The sequence below is a fragment of the Urocitellus parryii genome, chromosome 9, assembly GCF_045843805.1.
Source record: "Urocitellus parryii isolate mUroPar1 chromosome 9, mUroPar1.hap1, whole genome shotgun sequence".
Taxonomy (NCBI): Eukaryota; Metazoa; Chordata; class Mammalia; order Rodentia; family Sciuridae; genus Urocitellus; species Urocitellus parryii.
In genome coordinates, this window is record NC_135539.1 from 15202668 (window position 1) to 15215528 (window position 12861).

The 12861-nt window shown below is 45.4% G+C and overlaps 1 protein-coding gene across 2 annotated transcripts in view; it reads left to right on the top strand.

The window, feature by feature from the left end:
• Eef2k (eukaryotic elongation factor 2 kinase) overlaps positions 1-12861 on the top strand; it is a 58676-nt gene that overhangs the window by 1263 nt on the left and 44552 nt on the right. Inside the window, exons 1-2 of one of the 2 annotated variants that reach the window (XM_026392093.2) lie at positions 657-987; positions 9924-10245. In XM_026392093.2, coding sequence (XP_026247878.2) covers positions 10000-10245 — 246 coding nt within the window. In that variant the 5' untranslated portion in view covers positions 657-987; positions 9924-9999. Of the gene's footprint in view, positions 1-656; positions 988-9923; positions 10246-12861 lie in introns of those variants that run through there. The other variant, XM_026392092.2, reaches the window with a different exon arrangement.

Here is a 12861-nt window from a genome sequence, read left to right on the forward strand (position 1 = left end):
CCTGGACCACTCTTTCCACTTTATTTTTAAACTTTTTTAAAACTTTATTTTATTTGTTTATTTTTTTATGTGGTGCTCAGGATGGATTTTTTAAATAGGTGCTTAGCCTCACACAGGCTAAGCAAGTGCTGTACCACTGAGCCACAAACCCAGCCGTACTGCACTCCACCTTTGCGGGCCTGGTGAAGATAACTTTAGGGGCCCAGAAGACCACACAGACAAAATTTCCCCTCCAACTCCCTTGGTGGTCTTTGGCTGCCTGCAGAGTAGAATGGGGCCATGGGACTCCACAATAAGCTCTTTGGGAGATCTGTGGATGTGGCTTTTGGGGGGTATCTTGTCCAGCCAAGCTGTTCAGATTCTTTATCCTGCCGGGATCAGATTTCCCAAAGAAGTCTTATCCAGTTTTCAGTCAAGTTGGCATCTGATTATGTGGTTCCGGGGAACTGGATGGAGAGACGTGGTAGTGCACAACAGAAACTTGGGCTTGCTCAAAATCATCTAGGATTTGCCATTACTGGTAGAATTTTTGAACCCCAAACAGAAAAATTTCGTAATCATAATCAGGACTTTAATCCTAGAAAGAGCCTCTGGCCGGGCTGATAAACAACAGTTTTTGTGTTGCAGGAGATCAGTTTTACTGATGAAGAAGTTATAAACAGTCCTGTTCTCCCCGCCCCCACCCCAACTGAGACTGCTCCTAGAAGAAAGCTGTTAGAGAGAGGGCGGTGTCTACACAGGGGATGATATTGGCTCAGGCTTTCAAGTGCTGTTGGATCAGACTCTTGCAGCCAGGGCTGATGGGCACAAGAACACTTCAAACAAACAAAGGAGTGAGTCACTAATACACTGGTAATAAAGCAAAAGATGAAGATCTGCTGAACTTAGAAGCCACAGGGCTGTGGAATCCCCAGAGCCGCAGTTCAGCTCTCGGCCTTTCTGGACCTTGCTAGGACCAGCAAGGCACAGGAAGTGGCTGAACTGCAGGTAGGTCAGAGGTTCTCAAACCTCAGGGCATAACAACATCCCCTGGAAGCCTTGGTCATGCAGATCTCTGGGCCCCTAACAGAGTTTAATTTAGTCCCCTGGAGTGAGGCTCAAACATTTGCATTACTAACAAGTTCCCAGGTGAGGAGGCTGCTGTAACTACTGCTGGTGGCCCTGGGATTTTAGAGCTGCTAATGGAGGAAGGGATGTCTACATTAAAAGCTCTGGATTCAGCCAGCACTAGCATCAAGCCCAATTCACACTTTCTGTGTGATTTTGAGTAAGTCATCAAATCTCTCTGTTCCTCGGTTTATCCATATAAGAGTATCTATTAAGAGTGAAACTAAGAGTGTCTACTTTCTGGGATTCAGAGGAGTCTTCCTGGAAGAGGTGACATCTAAGCTGAGACCTGATAGAGAGCAGATGAGCTGGCCAGGGGATGGGTAGGGTGGACAACCTGCGACAGTATGTTCAAAGACCAGGGAGAGGAGTTCCATAGCAAATGATATAGAAATGCCATGAATCTGTTCAGGGCAGGATGGCCGTGAAAGAGAGCCTGGTCAGATCCTGGAAGTTGTGCAAGTTTCTTCTGCCCACTTTCCACTGGCCCGCATGTGGTCACATGGTCCCACCACACTGCAGGTGACACTGGGACATGAGTTCACTGGCTGGGCAGGGAATCACCAGCAGGTGGAGATCTGACTGAGCCACGGTGGCTTTTTCTTGCTACCCTCTCATTTCTTTTCTACCTAGATTGCCATGCTCCACTCTGTTGGGTGAATGCATTTTATAGATGAGGAAGCTGAGGTTCAGAGAGATCAAGTAATTGGCCCAATGTTGCTCAGCTAGTAAATGGGTGATCTGGGACTTGAACTCAGATCAGTTCATCCAAAGGTCTGGTTGGGCCAGAGTCTGTTCTTGGTGCTTTTCTGGTCCTCGGTGATCAATACTGACCCACTCAGAATCTCAGCTCTACCACTGGGCAAACTGGCAATTATAACCCTGGTCTCTCAAGCCTTGGGTGCCCATTATGTCAGAGGAGATTGACAGCCTTTCTCCAGTTACTCATCCCTGTGACTGCACTGCTAGGGTGTGCCTAGCATCCTGCTCTGGCCTGGGAGCTGGAGAGGCATGAGACATGGCTCCTTTTGTTTAACCTGGTCACGTGGTCGGGCCACTGAGAGGGCTGTGTAAACATGGAGTTCAACGGGGGGAAAGCCAGACACCCTGTATTCCTGATCTGACCTGCCAGGAGAACACCGTGTCCTGGGGACACAAGGAGGGTGTCTAGCAGATGATTAAACATTAAAATTCACAGCGCTCTTGCATTTTGTTCAACGAAGCTCTAGTTACAGCCTTTTGTGCTTCCTACTCTAAAATGTAGTTTTTCAAATTTCAAAAACAAAATAGCCCTTGCAAAACAACTGTTTAATAGCACAGTGTACTGCGGAGATATTTTTATGAGCCTTTAAGCACAATGAATGTTGACTTCTCTCCTCGGTTTCCATAGTAGGTTGCTGTTTGCTTTTGTCAGTGAGCTAATTTCCCTGTCTTTGTGGTAGGCACAGAGACTTTTTATTTTTTCCTCCTGCAGTATTGAACACAGGAATGCTGTAGCTAAACTGCTGAGGCTGGCCTTGAGCTTGAAATTCTCCTCCCTCAGCCTTCCCAGTTGCTGAGATTATAGGCGAGCACCTCTGCACTCAGCCAAGATTTATTTTCAAAGAGGAGAGGAGGGAGAGAGCGTTGTGGACTGCCCCTTAAAATTACATCAGAGGCCTGGGGTTGTAGCTCCGTGGTAGAGCGCTTGCCTAGCACGTATGAGGCACTGGGTTTGATTCTCAGCACCACATAAAAATAAATAAATAAAATAAAAACATCTATTTCATCTACCACTAAATATATTTAAAAATAAATAAATAAAATTCCATCAGAATCTAGAGCTAGGTTTCTCTGCCTCAGCAATATTGATGTTTTGATCATATAATTCTTCATTGTAGAGGGCTGTCCTCATATGTCACAGGATGTCATGTGTCTCCAACATTGTCAAGGGTCCCCTGAGGAGGAACATCGCCCCAGGTTGAGAGCCACCTCTCTAGACTGTATTAGTTTTTTATTGCTGCTATAACAAGTGATGGAAAACTTAATAGGTTAAAACAAGACAAAGTTATTCTCTTTGCAATTCTGGGGGTAGAAGCTCTAAAGTCAAGGGGTCCAGGGGCTTTGTTCCTCTGGAAATTTTAGGGGAGTCTCTCTTTCCTTGTCTTTTCCAGCTTCTAGAGGCCACTTGACTTCCTGTCTTGGCTTATATACTCTTCCTCCTTCTCCAAACCCAGCAACATAACATCTTCAAATCCTTCTCTCTCTCTGTTTGTGCTGGGGAAGGGACCCAGGCCCTGGAGTCTGCTAGGCAAGTACTGTAGCATGAGCCACTTTCCCAGCCCTAAATCTTTCTTGTTGTCTACAGCCCCTGATTCCCTTGGAGAAACTGATGTGACTCCATTTTTGAAAATAAATAACAGCAGCTTCTACCTCAAGGCCTGTCCTAAGGAAGGGGACATGACCCTTGTCCTTGGAAAAACCCACAGAGCCTTTCTAGGCAGATAACCACCCTGCTGAGTTGTTCGTCTGCAAATAACAGGAGAGATCTGTGGTGACAGGTGTCCCTGACTCAGGTGTCCGTGACTCAGTTAGGCTAAGTGAGGACCCATAGCAACCCCCCCCCCGCAAGCAACCACCAATCAGCATGAGACAGGGAAATACCTGGGATGCCAGATGACCCCCCAGTAGTTTGTGGTGGTTGGTAACATGTTGGGAAACCATGTAGTTCAGCACGGACACCCCTCGTGGCCTAAACCAATCAGTTCAAAGGAATCCCCCTCTTGTACTAACTCATCACCCCTACCCAACTTGTTCCCGCCAGTGAATGTGCTCATCAATGTTAAGAGCTGTTGTGTGACTTTCCTGAGGTATGGAATGATTTGCTGTGTGATGTTGGGACGCATAGAGTATCCCCCAAAACCTATAAAATCTCACCGAACAAAGGACCGACCGGGACTCATCCCTGGGACCACTGCGACGGGAAAAGTTGTGAGTCCAGGCTCGAACTTGCAATAAAGACTCTTGTGTGATTGCATCGGATTCGGCTCCTGGAGGTCTACTGGGGTCCCACGAATCTGGCATTACACCTTGTCACAATCTTTCTCCAGGACAATCTCCCAACTGGAGACCCTTCATGTAATCACTGCTCCCGAGTCCCTTTTGCCATATACGGTCACATATTCACAATTTCCAAGGATTGGGATGTAGTCATCCTTGGGGACCCATTATTCTGTTTGCCACGATGAGGGTTTGGCCTCTGGGTATGATAAAATAGGGAGGAAGGAAGTGGCTTAGGGAGTGGGAGGTGGGGGTGACCAGGGCGGAACACAGCCAGTGCTTTCACACCCCAGGCACCGCTGGCCTGTCTCATTGAGTCCTGGGAGCATCCCCGGGGGTGGGTACTCTTTGCTGGCTGCTGTTTATACACAAGGATACAATCAAGGGAGGTTTTCTGGAGGAGGTCAAAATTTGAGCTGTGTCTTGGAGGGAACAACCAGATCTGCCCATGAGTGGGAAGGGCATTTGGGGCAGAGAGACCTGTGTGTGCCAGCGCCAGGATGGCCAGTGAGGTCATTTACAGGCCCTGGGCCAGGCAGGGTCCTATCTGCTCGCCTGCAGCTGCCCCTGTTTCCTGGGGTCAGGAGAACGTCAGGTCTATGGCAGGACGTGGTCAAGGGCTGCGGGTCTGGTCCTAAGGCCCCTGTGAGCTAGCTCGGGAGCCACAGTCAGGCCACTTTCCCCTCAGCTCCCGCCACCATAGAGTGGGAGAGTTGACCAGGTGGATTAACTGGCAAGGCCACCAGCAAAGATCCAGGGTGGCCCCAGCAGCCAGGCTCCTCAATCTGCGCTCCTAACCACTGGGCAACACTGCCTCGGGCCTGCAGGCTGAAACTGTGGTTCTGGCCCCTCCCCTGGCACCATTCTAGTCCCCAGGCTGGGCCTGCTGGCAGCTCCAGGCAGCAGGCCGTCCTGGTCAGCAGGGACTCTGGCCAAGGGCTGATGGGGGTGGGGGGAGAGCACCAGAGATGGGTGTAACCGAGAATGGGGGGGCAGCAGGCCTTGAGCAGACTCTGGCTTTGGCTTCAGGCTGGTGACTCTGACTTGCCCAGAGGCTAAGAAACAAACTCAGCCATTGACATTGACTTTCAGACTTGGAGGAGACTGATGTAACTTGTGGGCAGTGTATTAAGGAAAAAGAACAAAAAGAATGAAAAGCAGAAGCCAAAGGTGAAACAGAAAACAGGAAGAGTGTGGGCTAGGATTGTGGCTCAGCCGTAGAGCACTCACCTAGCATGTGCGAGGCCCTGGGTTCCATCCTCAGCGCCACATAAAAACAGATATTTAGGGCTGGGGGTGTGGCTCAAGCGGTAGCGCGCTCGCCTGGCATGCGTGCGGCCCGGGTTCCATCCTCAGCACCACATACCAACAAAGATGTTGTGTCCGCCGAGAACTAAAAAATAAATATTAAAAATTCTCTCTCTCTCTCTCTCTCTCTCTCTCTCTCTCTCTCTCTCCTCTCTCACTCTCTCAAAAAAAAAAAACAGATATTTAAAACAAAGGTTTTGTGTCCAACTCTAACTAAAAAAATAAAATATTTTTAAAAAGCAGCAAGAGTGCAATGTGCAAAGAAAGGCAAGGTGGACTTGCCTGTGATTTTAATTTCTATTTTCTTGGGCATGTACTGAATTAGAATATAAATATATTTCCTGCTTCAATAACTATTAGGGAAGGGCTGAACCAGGGTCTTGGACGGAGCCCTTGAGAATAATTGCAACTATTGAATTGGTCTAAAAGATTTTTTTAAATATCTTTTTCATTTTTTTCTTTAAGAGATGGATCTTGCTGTGTTGCCCAGGCTGGCCCTGATTCCTGGGCTCAAGCCATCCCCCAGTCTCAGCCCCACAAGTAGCTCGGGCTATAGGTATGCTCCATCATGCTGGGCTCCTAAAATTTTTTTATTTAAGCTAGTTAATGTCTTATTTTGTGTGGAGAGCAATCCAATTCTATAAAAAGTTACAACAGGATAGAGTGTACATAGTTTTGAAAAGTTCCCTCCACTCCTGGCTCCCAGCTCCCAGATCAGTTGCTCATTCCAAAGCAAGCATAGCCCCTCAGCAGCCTTCAAGAATTTTTGAATGAATGCCCAAATATCCTTTTTCTTTTCCTTTTAATACCCTAATATTTCTGCTGTTTTGCAACTTGCTTTTTTAAATTTGAGATTTTTCTTGACTATTTTCCTTCAACTTTATGGAGACATAAGTCACATACCTTACCGTCCTCCACCCATTTAAAGTGGACAATTCAGTGTTTCTTAGTAAATCCACAGCCCTTCAGCCAGGGCTACATTCAATTTGAGAACATTTCCATCAACTCAAAAGAAATGCCATCGCCATTAGAAATCAATTCCCATTCCTCCCCAGTCACCCTTATCTCTTCAACCCAGCCCCTGGTAACCCCTGAGCGACTTCCTGTTTCTATGGATTTGCCTTCTCTGGACATTTCACACAAATGGAATCATGCCGTTGTTGTCTTGATGGCTGTCTTCTGTCGCTTTGCATAAGAGTGTTAAATTCTATTTTTCCCTCCTTTGGTGTGGGGGAGATTGAACCCAGGGGCACTTATCACTGAGCCACATCCCTAGCCCTTTTTTTTTTTTTTTTTGTATTTGACTTACAGACAGGGTCTCACTGAGTTGCTTAGGGCCTTGCAAAGTTGCTGAGCCTGGCTTTGAACTCTGGATCCTCCCGCCTCAGCCTCCCAAGCCTCTGGGATTACAGGAGTTCTGTCCATGTGGAGGCATTATGTGAATATACCACGTTTTTGTTTATTCATTCATCATTGAGGAACATTTGGGTTGTTTCTCCTTTTGATGATTGTGAACCACGCTGCTCTGAATATTTGTGCACAGGCTTTTGTGTGGGTAGATACCTAAGAGTAGAATTGCTGGACCATATGGTAACTCTGGGTTTAAGTTTCTAAGAAATTGCCACAATGTTTTCTAAAGTAGCTGCACCAGTTGGATTCCCACCAGCCCTGTGTGTGGGTTCTGTGAGATCAGGCAATGGGCCAGGACCAAGGGAGGCAGATTTAAAAAGGCCACTGAGGGAGGCTTTATTTGAGATATCACTCCCTGGTGGAACTCCATCAGACCCACAGAATGGACAGGAAAAGGGTCTGAGGAGAAACCTCGGGAGCTCAAATGGACTGGAATTTTATGGGGCTTACAGCAGGAAGGGAAGGGCTTGGGACAGGAAAAAGTGTTTTTAGAGTCCCTTGTCCGGCTGGAGTTGGTCTTGGGAAACTGGCTGAGATCCAGGATTGGTCAGGAGACCCTGCTGATTGACAGGCGTTTCCTTCGGCTCCTGATTGATGTTTCTTTTCTGCACTGAGGCTGCTTTGTGCTAAGTCACTGCCACTCCCTGACAGGTTCCAATTTCTCTACATCTTTGTCAACCCTTGTTATTTTCCAATTTAAAAAAATATATCCATCCTGGTAGGTGTGACTTCCACTAGCATTTCCCAGAGGCTAATAATGATCCTGAGCATCTTTCCATCTATTTATTGGCCATTGTATATCTTCCTTCGAGAACTATCTTTTCAAACTCTTTGCCAATTTTTATTCAGGTTGTCTTTTTTTGGGGGGTGGGGTATTGGGGATTGAACTCAGGGGCACTTGACCACTGAGCCGCATCCCCAACCCTTTTTTTCGTATTTTATTTAGAAACAGGGTCTCACTGAGTTGCTTAGTGCCTCGCTGTTGCTGAGGCTGGCTTTGAACTTTCGATCCTCCTGCCTCAACCTCCCAAGCTGCTGGGATGATAGGCATGCGCGGCTGCTGCACCCAGCCAGTATGTCTTCACTTTCTTGATGGTGTCTTTTGAAACACAAAAGTTTTTTATTTTTTTTAACATTTATTTACTTATTTATTTTTAGTTCTCGGCGGACACAACATCTTTGTTGGTATGTGGTGCTGAGGATCGAACCCGGGCTGCACGCATGCCAGGCGAGCACGCTACCGCTTGAGCCACATCCCCAGCCCCCAAAAGTTTTTTATTTTGATGTCCAGTTTATCTACACTTTTATTACTGGAGCTTTTGGTGTCATATTGAAGGAGTCTGCCTAATCCAAGTTCATGAAATTGTTCGATATTAGAGTTCTATAGTAGAGTTTTAGCTCTTATATTTAATCTTTGGTCCATTTTGAGTTGACTTTTGCATGGTGTAAGGAAGGGATTCAATCACATTCTTTTGCATGTAGATATTCAATTATCCCAGCCCATTTATTGAAAAGATTCTTCTTTTCCCATTTAGTTATCTTAGCACCCTTGTTGAAAATCAGTCAGCAGGCCTGGTGTGATGGCACAAATCCCAGTTACTCAGGAGGCCCAGGCAGGAGGATTGCAAGTTCAAGGCCACCCTGGGCAACTTAGCAAGACCCTGTCTCAAAATAAAAATATAAAAGCTAGACACAGTGATGCACACCTGTAATCCCAGTGGCTCGGGAGGCTGAGGCAGGAGAAGTCACATGTTCAAAGCCAGACTCAGCAAAAGCGAGGCTCTAAGCAACTCAGTGAGACCCTGTCTCTCTAAACAAAATACAAAACAGGACTGGGGATGTGGCTCAGTGGTTGAATGCCCTTAAGTTCAATTCCTAGTACCCCACCCAAAAAATAAAAATAAAATAAAATATAAGGGCTGGGGATGTAGCTCAGTGGTAGAGCTCCCAGGGTTCAATCCCCAGGACAACAAAAAAAGAAATCAATTGGCTGTAAATGAGAGGGTTCTATTCTACAGTCTTGCTGTCTTGGCATTCTGTGGGTCTCGGAGCTTGTCCTTTGCAATATATGTAACAGGGCTCCATTGATGGACACATGGGACTGTTACAGGGGACACTCTTAGGAGGGCTTATTCATTCCAGGGAAATGTGTTGGGTGCCTTCTGTGTACAAGGCTCTCTTTAAGGCTCTGGTGGGCATATGGACTATTAAAAGGAAACAGGATGACTTCAGCTTGGGCACATAATTGTGAACAAAATACAACAGGGTGAATGACAGTGGGTTGTTTTTGTTGTTGTTGGTGGTGGTGGTGTTGGTTTTGGTGGTACTAGGGATTGAACCCAGGGCCCACTTTATCACTAAGCTACATCCCCAGCTCTTTTAAAAAAAAAAAATATATTTTGAGATAGACTCTCGTTAAATTGCTGAGACTGGCCTCAAATTTATAACCTTCCTGCCTCAACCTTCTGAGTTGCTGGGATTACAGGTGTGCACCACCATGTCCGGCAAGAGGTGACTTTTGAGCTGGGATCCTGATGATGAGAAGGAACCCTCTATGGGAAGGTTGTTCTGGGGACTGGGAACAGCAAGTAGAAAGGCCCTGGGGTGGGAATTCGTTTGAAGTGTTCACAGAAAGAAATCCCATGTCCCTGGAGCACAGCCAAGGCTGAGGAGAAGTGGGCCTGGGGCCAGGGAACCGCAGTCCTTAGAGCCTTAATAAGGCATTGGATCTTTTTTATGAATACAAAGAGAAGTTGCTGGAGGGTGTTAAGCAGAGGAGGGACTTTATCTAATTTATGCTCTAAAAGGATCACTCTGGTTGCTTAAGATGCAGTTCTCATTCCCCCATTTCTAAGTGCTAGAGTTCTTAGAAGCGGAATTACTGGGCTGACAGGTTTGGTGTTCTTGGATGCTGCCAGCTGCCTCCCCCAAAATATAGCTCTAGGTTTTGCTCCCAAGGTTTGGGCCTTGCCATGGCCAGCAGCATGCAGGGTGGCGTGCCCAGCCCGCTCTGCCCCTGGATACCAGCACCCACCCTGGGGCTCTTGCTTCTCTTGCAGGACCTTTGCTGCTGCCTTGGTCCAGTAACTCTGGCTCTACCGTGCACCCCTTGGATAAAACGGGTACCCCTGGAAAATGGCAGACGAAGACCTCATCTTCCGCCTGGAAGGCATTGATGGTGGCCGATCCTCCAGGGCTGGCCACGACGGGGAATCTGAAGCAGACAGCGATGATGATGAAGGCTATTTCATCTGCCCCATCACCGAGGACCCCGGATCCCACCACATTGTCAATGCTAAGGTTAATAACTACTACAGCAACCTAAAGAAAAGTCAGCAGAACGGCTCCAGTGGGTCCCCGGCCAGCTCCTTCCACTTCAAGGTGAGCAAACCACCTCTTCCACCTTCTGGAACCCAGCCTGCCTGCCCCGGGGGATGGGGCGGTGAGGTCCCTGGTTGGGTTCTCCCCAGGTTCCAAGCCCTGGCTGATGTTCTCAATTCTGGATCATAGGATTTGCCTGTTGAGAGATTCTGTTGGCTTAAAACCAGCTTCATCACCTTAGAGTAGCGTTTTTAATATAGCTGTTCAATACCCAAAACACATGTATAAAAATATTTTTGAGTCTTGCCAACCTTTTTTTTTTTAATGGAATAAAACAGAATACAATAGAAAATATCAGAGAGCATTGCACATTGTAAGGATCTTGTTTTCTGAACACAAGCATGTGCACATTCATGCACATAAACTTGGTGAATGTATCAATTGCTTATGCAATTTTTTAAAGAAATGGAGCAAAATAGAATAGAAAGCATTAGTCCTGCAAAGTGTAAATATTTTATTTTATGGTTCATCTGTACATATATCCTTTTTTTTTTTTTTTTTTTTTTTGGTACTAGGGATTGCACTCAGGGGCACTTGACCACTGAGCCCCATTCCCAGCCCTATTTTGTATTTTATTTAGACACAGGGCCTCACTGAGTTGTTTAGGGCCTCACTTTTTGCTGAGGCTGGCTTTGAACTCGCAATCCTCCTGCCTCTGCCTCCCAAGCTGCTGGGATTACAGGTGTGCGCCACCGTGCCTGGCCGGCTTGTACATATTTCTTGATACGTACACCCTTATTCTCAGAGGTATGTTCCAAACCACAAATGAAACCACAAATGGTCCCTAACCCTACATAGGCTTGTTCATTCCTATATGCACATACACATGGTAAAGATTAATCTGTAAATAGGTACAAAGAAAATTAACAACAGGAGCTAGGGTTGTGGCTCAGTGGTAGAGCGCTTGCCTAGCAAGTGTGAGGCACTGGGGTTTAATCCTCAGCACCACATAAAAATAAATAAATAAAATAAAGATATTGTGTCTATCTACAACTAAAAAAAAAAAAAAGTAACAGCAATAGCCAGTAATAAAATACACCAAGTTTAACAATATAGTATAATCAAAGTTATGTGCATGTAGTCTCTCTCTCTCAAAATATAGTATTGTACTATGCATGAGGATAGGATGCTGTATTAGCCATCACACGTGGGGGTCTACCAGACACACCTCCTACCCCCCACCTCCCCACACACAAATGTTGGTTGTTGATTAGCCTCTGATGATGTACCCATTGTTAATATTTTTAAGAATTTATTTAACCAGATGCTTTTATTGAAAACCATTGGGTAGTGTAAGAGTAAACACTGGATTACATCAATTAATTAATCCAGCATTTATGTATTAATATGTTTATTTATCTATTTGATACTGGGGATTGAACTCAGGGGTGCCTAACCACTGAGCCACATCCCCAACCCTTTTTATTTTTTGTTTGAAACAAGGTCTCGCTAAGTTGCTGAGGCTGGCTTTGAATTTGCTATCTTCCTGCCTCAGCCTCCTGAGTTACTGGGATTATAGGCGTATGCCACCATACCTGGCTAAACCTGCACTTATTGGTTGCCTATTTATGTATCTGTCACCAGGCTGTGTATTGAGTACAAAGAGGTTAACAATTGTCGCAGACTTTTAAAAGTCTGTCTACATTTATCTAGCACAAGCATTGAATTAAAAAAAAGTATAAGCCTTTAGAAATATAAGTATAAGCTACTTAGAAACATATCTTAGGAGCATGGAAAAAATGATCTTGTTTTAACATTTACAGCCATCCTATGGGGTTTTAACTGAAGAATAGAATAAATTCTTACTAATTATTGATTTAGAAATAGCACCTAATATAAATGCACTGTAGGTGCTTAATAAATGTGATTTATCTTTCTGTTCCCACATTTTAGCTTATAGCCCTACCAATGGATCATTGCCTGTGAAAATTAATGGTTTTAAGGTCTTCCTACGGGCGGGGGGTGCAGCTCAGAGGCAGAGCACTTGTCTAGCATGTACAGGCTCTGGGTTTCATTCCCAGAACCAGCACATACACACACACCAAAAAAAAAAAAAAAAAAAAAAGGAAAATAAAAAAACCTTTCCACAAATTCTCAAATATCTTCTACATTTATCTAAGTTTGTGTTAAATAGTTTAATATCACCCCTGCATATGTGTGGGTACTGGGACATTGTGTAAGATATTCTTATGTTGATCATGGTCAAAAAAGCTGGGGCTTAGAGTTCTTCTGGATTGAGGAAGATGGTATTTATTTTATTAGGGATTTCTGTTCACATATGCAAAACTGGAATACAGTGGGGGTAGGGGTGCAAGGCAAACATTATTGGACATTGTGTAATAATTGGCAAGGGAATTTAAAGTGCAGTACTGTTGGGCTGGGGATATAGCTTAGTTGGCAAAGTGCTTGCCTCAAATGCACAGGCCCTGGGTTAAATCCCCAGCACCACACACACACACACACACACACACACACACACACACACACACCAAAAAAAAAATCATTACTGTTATCCTCATGTAACTTAACCAACAAACAGTATCTGTTAGCACTGTGTGCAAAACGCCCAGTAAGTACCACTTCAGGATTTGCAATTTAAAGCATTCTTCTATAACT